At 51.3% G+C, this 14,952-nt stretch overlaps 1 protein-coding gene across 1 annotated transcript in view; it reads left to right on the top strand.

Moving 5' to 3' along the window:
* Window positions 1-3,535, top strand: part of EGFLAM (EGF like, fibronectin type III and laminin G domains) — a 99,021-nt gene extending 95,486 nt beyond the window's left edge. The window contains exons 19-20 of the mRNA XM_058680050.1: window positions 2,324-2,427; window positions 3,191-3,535. Of these exons, the coding sequence (XP_058536033.1) occupies window positions 2,324-2,427; window positions 3,191-3,345 (259 nt within the window). The 3' untranslated portion in view covers window positions 3,346-3,535. The remainder of the gene's footprint in view (window positions 1-2,323; window positions 2,428-3,190) is intronic.
* Window positions 3,536-14,952: the final 11,417 nt, after the last annotated feature.

The following is a 14,952-nucleotide window of genomic DNA, read 5'->3' as shown; positions in this document are numbered from 1 at the left end:
AACAGAACGTCTGTTCGGGGTTCCCCGAGGATTTACCATAACCCTTTCTGGAGGAGTCCATGGGTAAGGTCATGAGCAGGCCCTGGGAAGTTGGGGGCTTCGTGTTGTCAACTTCCTTCCTTGCTCACACAGGCTATGGTTGGATACCCTGCCCCTGCATCCTAAAGGAAGTGAGAGAGCAGAGGCAGATGTGTGCCTGTTTGCTCGCTGGGGGCCTAGAAATCCCGTGAGACAGGTATGCTGTGATTTTCATGAAGTCCCCATGCTAGCAAGTTGAAATGAATGTTATGGACCTGCTCTCAGACATGCTCTAGAATATAAGTCAGAATGTGCAAACACCAACCTAACTCCCAGTTGCTTTAAACTATGTGGCTGCTGAGTTCCTCATTTCCCTTACCCTCCCTTAAAAGCGTGTGCACAGAAATATCCAGATAGCAAACACTTGCATTCTTAGCTCCAACCACACTTGATCCCTGCAATCCTCACTTTGGTGACATCAAGAAATACAGTGCCCTTGGTTTCCTTGCATAGAGCTGGTTGGTAGAATGCGCAGACATTGTGGAGGGATTTTGAAGTCTTTACCATTGTTGTGGTTCAATTACATATAGCAAGATACATGCTACAGAGAAACCACGCACTTCCTAGACATCTAAGGAATGTGATGCTAAATGACTTTCTGAAAGCTATACAATCATTTGTGGGCAGAGCCTGGACCAAAGCCGTCTCTGTGCGACCCCGTGACACAGCCCACACGCAAACGGAATGTCAGCTGTTGGGGAGGGGTAAGGCGGTGAAATACACCCCCAGGGAAGCTTCAGATGTTGGATGGAACTGAGCCAATCCAAAGCCAGGAACCAGGAGCCTCTTCTGGGTCTCCCACGCAGAAGCAGGGTCCCGGGGACCTAGCCCATCCTTTACTGCCTTTTCAAATCATAAACAGGGAGCTGGATGGGAAGTAAAACAGTTGGGACATGAACTGGCACCCATGTGAGTTGCTGACACTTGGAGGTGGAGGACGAGCCAATTGAGCTAGCATGCTGGCTCCCAGATAGGACATTTTATACAAGCATTTCCAAAGAGAACTGGCAGTGTGTGATCCCAAGGGTGAGATGAGAACAAGAGAAAACAAACCAAGGCTCAGACTGGAAGGGTTTCTAGTAAGAGGTGAGTCAGGGTTGGCAGACACACACTCCCACCCCCAGGGCTGCAAAAAAAGATGTGTTTTTCTGAAGAAAGCTTATGGGACTGGAGATGTTTAGATAACAGTTTTTAAAAACTGCAAAGGGCCTAGTGGAGTCACTCAACTGGCTAATCCTCACCCTTCAAGCGTCAGAATCCTACAGTGGCACCAGTTCATGGCCTGGCAGCCCTATTTCCCATCCAGCTCCCTGCTTGTGTGCTGGAGAAGTAGCAGAGGACAGCCCAAAGCCTTAGGACCCTGCACCCATGTGGGAGACCCAGAAGAGGTGCCTGGGCCCTGGCTTCAAATCAGCTCAGCTCTGGCTGTTGTGGCCGTCTGGGAAGTGGGCCAGTGTATGGAAGATCTTTCTCTGTCTCTCCTTCTCTCTATAAGTCTATTCTGCCTTTCCAATAAAAATAAATTAATTAATAAAAATCCACAAACCTTGCAAAGCCCTTTCCGCAGATGAACAGCTCCCCCCTCAAGACCTCAAAGTCACTACTGCATTCTGTCCTTTAGGGACTTGTAAACCAATTTCCTTGTGACCTTCATGCACAAAAATGGCTTTTTTGGCTCCTCTGTGTCCCGCCCAGCTGGCCCAGCTCACCAGGCCTCCCCATGCTGCCACTGCTCCTGTCCCTGCTTTCATTTACGGCTCCATCCCTGGCTCCCCCTCACCTGCAGGTTCAGTTCCCAGGTCCTTGCCAGTACCTTCACCATCTGCCTGTGGCATCATCGTCCAGCACGCTGTTCTCTCAGCTCATTGTTGTCTGACCTTAGTCTAACCCCCATACGTGTTGCTTTTCACTGGATGGCATTAGGCCCTGTCCATGTAATTCCACAGCACCCTGGCATTGTTGCCGAGCGGTGAGCCATGTTGTCATTCACAATTTGAATTGTCACCTTCCTCCCGAAGCCCAGGACTTTGTTTTGTTTTTGATTCATTGGTCCCATGTAGTGCAGTACCTGGCACACAGTGGTTTTATACATGTTTATTAAAACACGTGCACAGTGGGAGAAGTGCCAAAAAAGGCAGTGTGACACCTAGCATTCCAAAGGAGAATATAAAATTAAAACTCCCCCCCCCCAAAGTTTTGTGTGGTGGTATATCTGTTTGATGTGTGTATATGTGTGTGCTTACAGGGACGGACAATCAGGAAAGATAACCGTGGATGACTATGGAGCCAGAACAGGGAAATCACCAGGCATGATGAGACAGCTCAACATCAATGGAGCTCTATATGTGGGTGAGTGACCTTTGGCCACATCTAAATTAGGCCAGTACTTTTCCCTGTTAGTCATCCAGTTGTCTCACTGGGGTGTGCGCTTCACTGGGCCGGTCAAATACCTGGAAATCAGGAAGCTGTCCAGATGCTCAACTCTTGCATTTTCTGAACTTCTGACTCATCGCTGAAGGGCAGAAAGGCATTTGCTCAAGTGCTTTGGACCAATTCACCAGGAAAACCATGCTTTTCTTGTTTATAGAACAGGAACCTACTACAAATAGCTCTGTGAATTCTCCCAGAGGAAGGAGGAGCTGCCTTTCTGGCCTCTCTCAGAATAGACTGTGTAGTATTTCTGTAAGTGGCTTGTAATGTACCAGTGCAGAACATAAACATGATGAGATGGCGTTAGCCAGCCGAGATTTTCCAACAGTGAGCTATGGAAGCGTTCCATGTCAGTGTATTTCTTGTGGTTTAAGATGACATCACCTCTAATGACAGACTACATTTTGTTTTCATTATATAGTGTTACAGAATTTACTAGATACTGTATGTGGTCATTTGAGCTAGAAATCACACGAAAACACATGTATTGAAAGCTTTTGGTTTTGTGCCAAACCAATCCAAGCCAACCTATGTCTTCAAGGATACTTCAGAGATGTGAGGTAGTGAGCAGGTTTAGGGACCCACAGCCCTTGGACTGTGGACATTCAAGGGCCTCAAAGAGAAACCTGGCTGCTGACCCTTGACTTTTGGCTCACCTCACCTCCCTCTTGCTTCCTGGCAGGTGGAATCAAAGAAGTTGCTCTGCACACCAACAGGCAGTACATGAAAGGCCTCGTGGGCTGCATCTCTCATTTGACTCTCTCCACTGATTACCACATTTCCCTCGTGGAAGACGCTGTGGATGGGAAAAACATCAACACTTGCGGAGCCAAGTAACATCAGCTGGCCTTGCTCAAGGGCCAGAACCTCTAATCTGATGATCCCAGGGACCCTAAGAAAGGACACCCTGATGAGAAACTGAGAACCAGGACAGGAGTCCCAGGGGGACCTTTCCTGCTGACACCCCGAGGGCCCAACTCAATGGAACACTCTGTGTAGGAAGCATCCGACTTTGCCCATTGAACGTGCAAATACATCAGTACAAATTCCAGAGCCTGTCTAGTGTAGCTCAGTGACTGTGTTGTGATTCATAGTGCAGGGAGAGGGACTGAGACCCATGGGGCAGTACTGAAATACTTCTCTCTTTCCCTGACGAATGACATTCTTACAACAGGATGACTGTGTGACTTTGAACTTCATAATTCCCACATTGGTTCAGGAATTGTTCCTTTCAGCCCCTTTCCTTGCTCACTGGTTACTTCAATGCACTGTGGCTATTCCATGAAAATAAAGGTTGGGGGAGACTAAGCATAAAGTCATGATCCCAGTGTGGCCCACTGTCCCTGTTTACCGCTAATGCAAAATCCCTACTTTTTTATAATGCAGTTGTAGGAAAATGGGTCTCATGATTTTGTAGCTGTACTTTTATATGTGAATATTTTTATAGCTGCAGACTACCATGCTTTTGGAAGTTTGGGTGGACCATTCTGAATTCTTGCATACTTTCCTAAAAAGACTTTCTCCCAAGGGAGACTCATTTAGACCACACGTGGTGTCAGTGGGGTGGGACAGGTGATGTGAGCGGGCAACACAGGGGCCAACCCTTCCTCCTCCAGCAAGCGTTGATGACTCCAGGGGGTGGAAATGAAGCTTTCCAGAATAAGCAGATTCAAAGGAACATGTGTTACTGTGGTGGGTCACTGTCATTTTTGTATTAAGAAAGGGGTGTGGTATCTGTGTGCACTTGAATAAAAGGGATAAAGAAGGCTAGAACTTAACTGCTCGTTCATTCAATGGTGCAAGAGTCTGATTTTGCAGAGGTCATTTGAGATGAAGAGTGTCCTCAAGGCTGGAGGTGGACACGCCCTCCGTGTGGTCGGAGCAACTAGGCATGAGCTGAGGCGATGGAACTGCTTCCTGAGAATCCGCACACGTGACCCTGGAGACAGCTGCTCCCGTGGCGGACGCCTCATGACGGGACTTGCTGGGGACAAGGTGAGATGAACGTGGCCCTGGTGAGGAGCAGAGCGTGAGCCTGTCACTAGCCCCAGTCATGACTCAGCCCTTTTTGTACAGCATTTATTCCGCAGTTGCTGGTGAGCTGTGTGCAAAATCCTGCCACGCACTTTAAGAATTCTAAAAGATGAGTAACTGGCTAAGAGAAGTTTGGCTCATGCCCAGCGTTCTGCCTTCCACTTTTGGGTAACTTGGATGGCCAGGATTCTTTCTACCAAAGGAATGGTAATGATCTTAGTGACAACAGGAATAAAACTCTTCCTCGTCCACCCACATCACCTGGTGAGTGCAATCTTGGTCTTGCCATCTCCTGGGTACCCTTACCTCAACACCTGCTTAGGAGAGTGCTGGGGCGAGGGCTTCCCAGGCTACGATAGACCTGCTTTTGCAGCACAGTATGAAGGGATTGCCTCCAGACAAAGAAATCATTGTGATTTTAGCAAAATATTCAGCTGAGTCAAAGCCAGGAAAGCTATCTTGCAGATGAGTTATTCCATGCAAATGTAATCCAGAGAAAAGTGCAATGACCCAGGGCTGGGGGCTGGGAGTGTGTGTGGGAACTGAAGAGGATTTCGACCACTTTCCCCTGGGTGGGAGGCAGAGGGGGCTGAGAGGAGAGATGTGACAAGATGATGGGTGGAAGGATAGCAGGTGGGAAGCTGCAAGAGAAGATGACAGCACCGGAGACTCGGTAGGAGCAGAGCAAGACGCCGTGTGCTGCAGGCCGGGGCGCGGCTCTCGGGCCTCCGCGAAGGTGAAAGCTGGGAAGTGCAGGGCGAGTCTGCGTCAGAGCTGGTTATGGCTATAAAGATGCTGTTCTGAGGCTAAGGGTTCATGTTGGGTTCCGATGGGCAGGAGCACTTGGAAGGATGCAGCCTGGACTCGAGGATGTCCCAGTTTTCTCTCTAGGTGTTTCTGTTGTTTATGGCCACAGCAATTCTGTTCCACAACCACCACACCTGAGTGATGTATGGAAGACATATGAAGTGACATATGAAAGTGACATATGTTTGCACCTCAAGTAATGGACTTGGCAGCTCAGCTCAGCTGATCCTGACTCGGCTTGACCAGGCAGTCCACCTGGTCTCAGGTGGATATATTCACATGTGTAGGAGTTGCTAATTTCACATGTATTGGTTGGCATGGACCTGCTCCATTTGTCTCTCATCCTTCTTGGACCATGGGCTATTTCTTTTCATGGTTGTGGCAGGCAAGAGCAGTAGAATCATTCAGCCCGGGTTTAGAGCTATCTTATAACCATCTTCATCACAGTCTATGGATTCAAGAGATGAATGAGCCTTCATGGTGGCATATGGACTCTTCTGTATGGCATTGGAACCACTGAGCCCGACAAGGGGCATGGACACAGGGAGGTTTGAAAAAGAAAAAAAAAATCAGTCCAATAATACCATCAGTCCACCATATCAAATCACGTTACAGAAAGCAGTGTCGAACATGGTTGCAGTGGGGTGTGTGAAGGTCTCGGTGATTGGCCAGGCCCGAAGGGAACGGCATTCACCCCTCCACAGCCTCGCCTGCTGTGCCCCTTTCTCCTTGTCCATCCTTCCACCTGCCACCTGGCGCCTGACAGCAGTGTTGTGTGCTGAGGGACCGACAGGGAGACAGGATCTGTGGTGAGAGGCCTGGGGGAGAAGGCTGAGCGGGCTCTTAGAGAGAGGGAGACTTGGCGAGCGGCCAGCGAGCTGGGAGGTTACTCAGTCCTCTTCCTGTGCAGGAAGGAAACAGTGAGACATGGGTTCCTGAAAAGCTTTTGTCCCACAATCAGGACCCGAGAAAATTCCCCAGAACTCATATTATCCTGAGCAGGGGTGACCGGGGTGGAGTGAGAGAAAGCAGAGCTCTTGCTTGTCCTATCAAATGGGAGCTTCACAACTCCGTGTTTCTTCCAGGTCCAACCCCATGGACTTTCTTATTGAAAGCTCTGTATGCTCTTGACCTTCACGCTGCCCGGAAGCTGCTGAAGCCTAGCTGCCCTGACTCTGAAGGGTGGGCCCTCTCTCACCTTCTCCTTGGCCTTTCATTGCCTGACCCAGGCCTGCACCCAGCCAACAGGCTGCCGCTTTCCTGCGCGGATGGCCCTGGCCTCACTGTAACTGGTGTTTGCTTCCTGGTGTCCCTCCTCTCCTCTCCACCAGCCACCTCCTGGCTTCTCCCCCCGGCCCCTGAGTGGGAGGAAGGATCTAGGAAATGTGCCCAGAGCTGGCTGGCCCCGTGCTTTCCACTTGGAGGAAATACCGCATTTTTTGCCTTTAACCCAGAAAAATATGGTTCTCAGAAAGCTTGTTTTTAGCACTGTGAGTTCCCAAAGGAAGACAAGGAGGGGGTAGGAGGGGGCCCCTGCCCCTCCTAGAGCTTGGACAGCCAACCAACCCATACCTCAGAAGGCTGGTCTTCCTGGGTAAAAACTGCCCAGGGCAGCCTGCTGGGGCCCAGCTGCCCAGCCAGGTAGGACAGGGAGTAAAGGCTGAGAATTGCAGCTGCCAGGGGAAAGATGAGCCTGTAAGACAGGAGCCCGACACAGCAGCACCTGCCCCATCCAGCAAGGTACAGTAGCTGCCCTGGACACACCCTTGGAGGAGTTCAGATGAGTTTTTCTTAGGTGGGGAGAACTCTCAAGGACTTCCACCCTGGAGGTGGCCTGAGGGAAAGAGTTGCTTGGCCTGGAATCAAAATCAGACCAAGGAAGGGGTTGTGAGCTTTATCCACTGCCACCATCCTTTCTCAGCATGGACAATGTGGGCTGTCCCACAGCGTTTGCATAAGCGAGCCCACAGCAAGCCAAGGAGGGAAATCCCAGTGGCCCTGCCGCAGCCAGAAAGTGCCAGGTCAGAAAGCATGTAAGTGGGTGGCTCTTGGTAGAACTGAGACGTCCCAGTCTGCACACAGGCCAACAGAAGGACGAATCCAGTTCAGCCATGTGAGCCACCTTCTGCTGTGGACCCTGTGAGTAGATGCCCTTGACCTCCTGGTCAAAGAATGGTTGCATATTTGATCTTAGCAATAGCCCTACTGTGATAGCCACAGCAGATGGCCCAGGTGCTTGGGAAGACGGAAGCTGACCAAAAAGCCCGAGTGACATGCCCAGGGTCCCACCATAGGGATGGAGCCAGAATGTTGCCCCAGATGCTTTTCTAGGCTTTCCCTTCCCTGCCCGGCCTTCCATCAAGAACACAGGGGTCCCAAAGCAGCAGCCCGAGGCTTCCTTGGGACAGCTGTCCTCGGCAGTTTAGCCCTGTGGCCAATGGCCGGTTCCCAGCAGGCTGTTAGTCTCTTGCCATGGGTGTACGGAGAGAGCTTTGGGTCAAAGCGAGTCTTGCAAGAGCTCTAGGTTGGGCAGATCCCAAAGCTGAAACCGGAGCTCTATCCACCAGGATGCAGGCTTCTCCAGGGGTCACAAAGCCCAGGGTGAATTCTTTTCCCTTTTGCCTTGGCTTTCATTTCCATAAATAACCTCTCTCCCTCCGGGGAGTTGGTGTGAACTATTTCTGTGCAGCGGAGTGCTCCCCTGGGCCCCTCGCCGGGCCCTGACCAAGCTATGAGCTGCAGTAGCAGGGCAGGCATCAGGGAGAACCTTCTCCCGCCCGCTGCCCTTCCTGCGGGGTTTCTTAGGTTTCCGGGAGCACAGACCTTTGCCTGCAGGGATGGGAGCGGGGATCATGTCTCAGTATTGGGAGGAGATGGCCATTTTTCTATTAATTTGTCTTATCTTTCCATTTTGCTCAAGATCCACATCTACCATGTGGAAATTCTGCCTGCACGTGTCAGGGCCTCCCGCTGGGAGTCCCTGGCTGCCTCCGTCTAAACCAGGGCCCACGTGTTGCCTTGGATAGCCAGGTACTAAGGGGCTGCACTCCGGCTTGGCTAGGGAAGGAACTGGATCAGAATGCCTCTGAGCAGGAAGGCTGGGGAGGCACGAGGAATTTGCCATTTATACTCATTTAAGCACCGAACGAGGAGGCACCAGGCCAGGGGATTCGCTGAGGAAAGCCTGTGGGAAACCAGCAGAGGCCGGGAAGATGGACACGTCAAGGCCAAGGGCCAGGGGGGCAGAGGTGGGAGGTGGCCCAGTCCCTGTGTGCTGACTGCAGCCCTTGTGGGAGGCTGGGATGAAAGGAGGCCCTTTGACATGGAGGGGGACCCGGACACTGCGCATGCCCGCTGTCCAGGCTGGAGTCACACCAGCTCAGCTATAAAAGCCCCGCTCGAGCCCCTTGCCCGGGCTGTGGAAGTAAATGCCATGGCCAGGAGTGGAGACCCCGCTGGCTGCGTGTGTGTGACCGCCTCCGGCCTAGAGGCCTGAAGCTCCACGGCTCTGTTGGGAGGAAGCAGGGCCAGTGATGTGATGAGCAGGGGCCTCCCAAGTGTTGCTATAACTCTCTCGCTGGCCCCTGCAACGAATGAGCTCTCCGCTCCTGGCCACATCGTTTTACCTCCCCCAAATGTTCACTGAGGGTTTGTAATTTACAGACAACCCCTGGATGAGACATGCAGAGGCCTCGAAGGCAGTGGAAGGCCCCGTGCTTCAGCACCTGACTGTGTCAGGGCTACCCACATCATCTCCCTTTTCTAGTTTTTGGGAAAAAAAAAAAAGATATTTGAAAGGGAGAAGAGGCGAGAGGGAGTATGAATTCTACCTGCTAGCTCCATGTTACTGCCACAGCTGGGGCTGGGCCAAGCTACACTCAGGAGCCCAGAGCTCCATCCGGGTCTCCTGCATGAGTGCCAGGGGCCTTGGCACTGGAGCCATCCTCTGCTACCTTCCCAGGCACAATCCAGGAGTTGGATTAGAAGTGGAACAGATGGGTCTTGAACCTGTGTGCTGATACAGGACCCCAACATGGCAGAGTTTTGGTGGCTCCATTTCCCAGCCCCTACTCATGTGCCTGGGCAACGGGGAAGCTGGCTCAAGTGCTTCAGCTCCTGTCATCCACATGATGGTGGACCAGGGGCCCCTTCTCACTGGCGCGTTAAGGGAAACAGCTGGCGTCTGTTAGGATGTGGGTGCCATGTGTTAGTCTTTGCAATCAGGTGTCCTGGGCTGCTGGGTCAGGAGGAGGTTATGCATCTTGGGGGAAAGCCTCACGTGTTTTCTGTCGAATGTCAATTGGAGCTATCAACCAACTAACCAATAAGAACCAGCTCTGCTCTGGGCCAACTGTGAGATGTGTGAGCCCCCACCCTCAGCCTTGGAAATGGCTGCCTCTTTGAAGGACCCTCTCCGTGCCCCTGGGAGCTAGCCCTCGCCCACGTTTGCTCTTGTAGAGATCCCTCCTGGTGCTGCTGAAGGTTTCCATTTCCTTCACTCACTTTTTGAGCCACTTCTGCTGTACACGCCCCTCCTCATCCGTGCTCCTCACCTGTGTCACGAGACACAGAGTGGGAAAAAAGAACTGTAAGAAACTCAGACTCCGCAGCCACCCTTGGAGCCGCATCTGGGATGAGCAGAAGGTGAGTAAAGATGGACAGCTTTGGCTTCCTTTTGCTTTTCGTCCCAGAGGTTCTTGCCGTCTTCCATAGTCGCTGGTGGTTATCACTGCTGGTACTCCAGCAGCCCATTAAAGGCGGTTAGCGTGGCTGCTGGTCTCAGACAGAGGCCAGACTTGCTTGGGCAAGTCCTGGGGAGGCTGCTGCTGCTCTGTCTGCCTCAGTTTTCTGAAATCTCGGGAAGGGAAGTGGGGAATGCCTCTGGCTACCGAGGCCAGACAGACTTGCTTCTGGTTAAGCTAAAGAGGGACTAAACCCTTAACTTGTTGTTCCTTCCTATTTGGATGGATTATGTTTTTCTCTTTGTTCTCTGCAGTTTACAATTTGTTGATGGTTTTTGTCTTTAGCCCTTGATAAGAGGGTTATTTAGTTTTCTGTTGCTTGGGAGTTGGTTTGTCATCTTATTTTTTGGATGGTTTGAGTGATGACCCTAACTGTCTCTGGACAGCAGCTTTGGTTAAAACACTGAGGTTAAAGGGATTGTGATTCCCTTGACTTTGACCAGATGGTTTACTCCTGCTGTGGGTCTTGAGAATGAAGGCTCAGAATCTAGTCTAGGGACCTGCAGGCCTCCAGGTGGATCCCTGAACTTTACTGGGAAAGCTGAACATCGGGTTCACTTTGGGCTAAAACGCGCGATAAAGTTGTGAAAGTCTGTGTTTGATAGTTCCAGCTGATATCAACAGAAAGCACAGGAGGCTGCCCTCACGCCGTGTGGAGGTCTGAGGCTTTGTGCTCTGCGGTTAACGGGGGGGTGGGGGGCGACTTGGCCGTTGTGGTCTTGCATTAGATGGCTTGTCCTGCGTGCTGTTGCTTCATGGTGATGAGGGGTAGTGGCCTCTGCCTCCTGACTGCTGCTTGACCCTGGCCAGGTGTGCACTGCGACAGGAGCTGGCTGCCCTCCTCCACCTCACTCCATTCTTGCTCATACCCCTCCTCTTGTCTGGTATGTCCTGGCACTAAAGGTTCAAAGCCAGGTGTGTGAGGGCGCAGTGGGGGGAGTGTTGCTGTTAGTGTAGGGCTCTCTGGGCGATGTGCCCATGAGTCTTGTACTCTGGGTGGAACACTCACAATGGGCACAGTGAACTGCTGGGCAGACAGGAGATGGGACGCCCCTCGTGGAGGAGAAAAAGCATTTCCAGAAGCACAGGCTCCTGCACAGCAGAGGCACAGGTGGAGTTCCTGGCTCCCGCTGACCCAGACCCGGCTGGTGTAGCCTTTTCAGAGAGTGCATCAGCAAGTGCAAGTTGGCTCTCTCCCACCTCCCACCCCCAGCCCATCCCAGCTCTCTTGTTGTATCTCTGTCTTTCAAATAAACATTTCAAAGAATAATTCCATGGCTAGGAAAATATCTTTTTAAAGATTTATTTATTTGAAAGGCAAAGTTACAGAGAGGGAGGTAGTAATTGAGATCTCCTGTCTGCTGGTTCAATCCCCAAACAGCCCTGACAGTCAGAGCTGGGAGCTTCTTCAGGCTCTCTCATATGGCTACAAGGAACCCAAGAAATTGGACACTCTTCCACAGCTTCCCCAAGCAGTTACAGGGAGCTGGATCAGAAGTGGAGCATCCAGGTCTCAAAGCAGGGCCCATGTGGGATTCCAGCACTGCAGCAGCGGTGCTAGCCGCGAACCTTCAAACAATCAAGTTCTACAATAGAACGTATACTACCCGTGTGTGTGTGTGTGTGTGTGTGTGTGTGTGTGTGTGTGTACAGCTTTAAAAAAACTTCTGGAAAGAAAAAAAATGCTATATAAGCAAATTGTGTGATTGCTTTTCCCTTCATCTGTATTCTGACTTTCCTTGGTAACACTTGCTTGGTCTACCTGGAATATATCTCCTTTTGAAGAACTGGTCTTTGCCCAGTGCTCAGGAAAAATGGCCCTCTGAATGGAAGCTTGACCTGGCCATTGGATTGGCCAGTCATAGACACACAACCCTGACTAGTGTGAGTGCTGGGGAGTGGTGGGGTTAGGACCCTGTACTGTGACATTGTAAGCTTGCAGGAGTTTGGGACCACCAGCCTAGCACTTTCAAGAAGTCTGGCTTGAGGGAAGAAAATTTCAGCATTTAGAGAGACTGGGTAGAGTAGGATAGGACGGTACTGTGGCCTGGGGGACAAACCAGGGCTTATCTGCCCACAGAGGATGGCTGAGCCATGAGGGGTGGGGTGAAAGACAGTCTAAAGACTGTCTTCCTGATGGGTGAAGTCAGGAATCAGAACTTAGCAAGTGAGCTGTCCACTTCGGCTGGAAGGACACAGGGAAATAAGGCGGGGTCAGAAGGGCCGTAACCGTTGGATAAACTCCACTCACCCCATCCGCTGCACTGCATCTCCTTGGAGACAGCGAGGGAACCGCGTTCAGCATGAACTTCAGCAATGACTCTCAGCAAGAGGGCACTGTACTGCCTCCTCCCTGCTAAGCACAAAGTGTCAAATGGGTCCTTCATTTCCCCCATAGTGAGAGATGATTCTAAGGGGTGGCGGGGGGTCATGTCTCTGAAACCGTCTAGGTGTATCAGACAAACACATGAAGCCACTTCTTGTCTTCCGAGGCACAGTACTGCTCAAACACTGGAAATGCGGCAGGTGCATGTGCTGTCCGAGCTCTGCGAACGGGGCAGTGACTAAGACACACTACTCAATTCCTGCCTCGGAATGGGGCCTTAGAACAGGGCATGGGTAGAGGGACATTTGGGCTGTGAAGGCTGAGGACTGAGGCCCTGGGGACCCCTAGAAGGCCTCGCTGAGCCTATGGGGTCTCTACTAGGGTGCGAGGGCAGAAGGAATTTCCTAAGAAGATGGGCCCCAGGCCTGGATCAGCCCCATAACTTGGCTGGCAGGCCTAGTGCTGCGTGGGGAGATGAGATGAGATCCAAGGTATGTCTAAACCACTGTGAAGACTTATGCTGCTAGGGTGTTGGCCAGGAAGCCTGCAGGGTGCCCAAGGAGCGAGGTGTGCACTTGCTTAAACACAGGCTTTACCTGTGCACCTGTCCAGTCTTGCCAAGGTGGACCCATGTTTCAGGAAGGAAAGATGATGTGAGGGTCTTCCAAGTACAAGGTGGTGAGACCAGGGTCAGGGCTAGGTCTTGCAGCTTTCCAGCAAGCCTGTGGGGATTGTGTGCAAGCTGCGGCCGACACAGGAAAGCAACACGGCTGCAGTGGTCGGCATTGCATCAGCCTGCAGGCTACCTGCTCACGGTGGTGTGTGTCTGGGGCTTCTGGGGCTGGGAGGGCCCTTTGGTTCTCAGCACTGCACTGCCCCAAGGCCTCCTGACCTGGGGTGGCCTCCAGCACAGGGAGGACCTGAGGGAGGGTTGCATGGGATGGGATGAGAAAGGCGGAGTCCTGCGCAGGCTGGTCCCTGGCAGGTGTCTTCAGCAGGGAGGTGCTGGCTGGAAGCGGGAGGGGAAACAAAGATGAAATCTGAGCTGAATCTGGGAATGCTCTCACCCTCAAATGCTTACAGATAATGAGAGACCAAGAGGATGTTAGCATGGCATTCACTTTAACGTTATTTCCACTTAACAGTCTTATCAAAAATCATCTTGGAAAGCTTTTCTTGTTTTTTAAATCTCAGACTAATCACCCAGGGATAAAAAGCATCTCCAAGGTAATCCCAAATTGGTTCAGGGCCTCTCTCACTACTTTAACCACCTTGGGTCTCGAAGACTGAGTGCTGGTTCAGTTTTACTGCTGGTTATTACAGTGGCAGGGGAATGGTCAGATGTAAACCAGTCTAAGCTATTTCAATTTATTTATTTTGATTGGAAAGCCAGATCTACAGAGAGGAGGGCGAGACAGAGAGGAAGATCTTCCCTCCAACGAGTCCCTCTCCAAGTGGGCACAATGGCCAGAGCTGAGCCGATCTGAAGCCAGGCGCCTCCTCCAGGTCTCCCATGCAGGTGCAGGGTCCCAAGGCTTTGGGCCGTCCTCAACTGCTTTCCCAGGCCACAGGAAGGGAGCTGGATGGGAACCGGTGCTCATAGGGGATCCCGGTGCATACAAGGTGAGGACTTTGGCCACCAGGCTACCACGCTAGGCTCTCCAAATCATTTTCTTATGCAGCAGTTTGGTAAAGGACTTTACATGGTAACATTTCAGTGTGATGTTAAGAACTGTCCTTTCCAAAGAGCTCATCTCTCTAGTCTTCCTCCCCTCAAAGGCTGTATCACCCTTCTCTTTTGGCCCTTTAGAAGTTTCTGAGGCTGATGGTGCTACACATTTTGGGTCACAAATTCACCATCTGGGAAACAAGTTCTCCACCGAGACCTGACGTACCGCATCTTCCTGGTGCGGCACTGCTAACGTGTGTTTCGGTTAATTTAAAATTAGCTGCAGTTTCTCAGGCCAAGTCCAGGCCTGTTGAGAGCTCAGGTGTGACTGTGGTTACCCTGGCCTATTAAGATGGGGGCAGCTCTTTCTCCTCTTAGGAGCTTCACTTCAGATGATCGCTTTAAATCTTAAAATTACTGTGGTTTTGCCGCCTCTGTGAGCTCGGGAATTTGAGAGTGCGGACACTCGCCGACCCTGCAGAGCCACTAAGCTCTGTTCAGGGAGCTCAATGGCAAACCTTACCAAAGGGAGCAGGACTCATGTGCTGCCGCCGGATACTGTTTGTCACTTTGATGTTTCCTTCTCTTGATAAGTAGAATGTTGATTTCCTGGAAGGTTGCACAAATGGCATAGCAGCAGACTCGAACTTAGAAGCAGCCGTAGCTCTGGATGACTGCTTTCCAGCTACTGCAATTCTTAGGAGCTAAAGGAAGGACACTGTGACAAAACAGAAGCTACTTTTGTAAGTACTTAAAATAGGAGAGTGCAGAAACAGCGCCAAGCAGCAATGCCCAAACCTATCAGGGTTAAGATGTAAGAAAATATATTTATTTTTCCATGACAATACTATGATAAAATCGTTAAA

The sequence above is a fragment of the Ochotona princeps genome, chromosome 23, assembly GCF_030435755.1.
Source record: "Ochotona princeps isolate mOchPri1 chromosome 23, mOchPri1.hap1, whole genome shotgun sequence".
In the NCBI taxonomy this organism is placed as follows: Eukaryota; Metazoa; Chordata; class Mammalia; order Lagomorpha; family Ochotonidae; genus Ochotona; species Ochotona princeps.
This window is presented reverse-complemented; position numbering and strand designations above follow the sequence as displayed.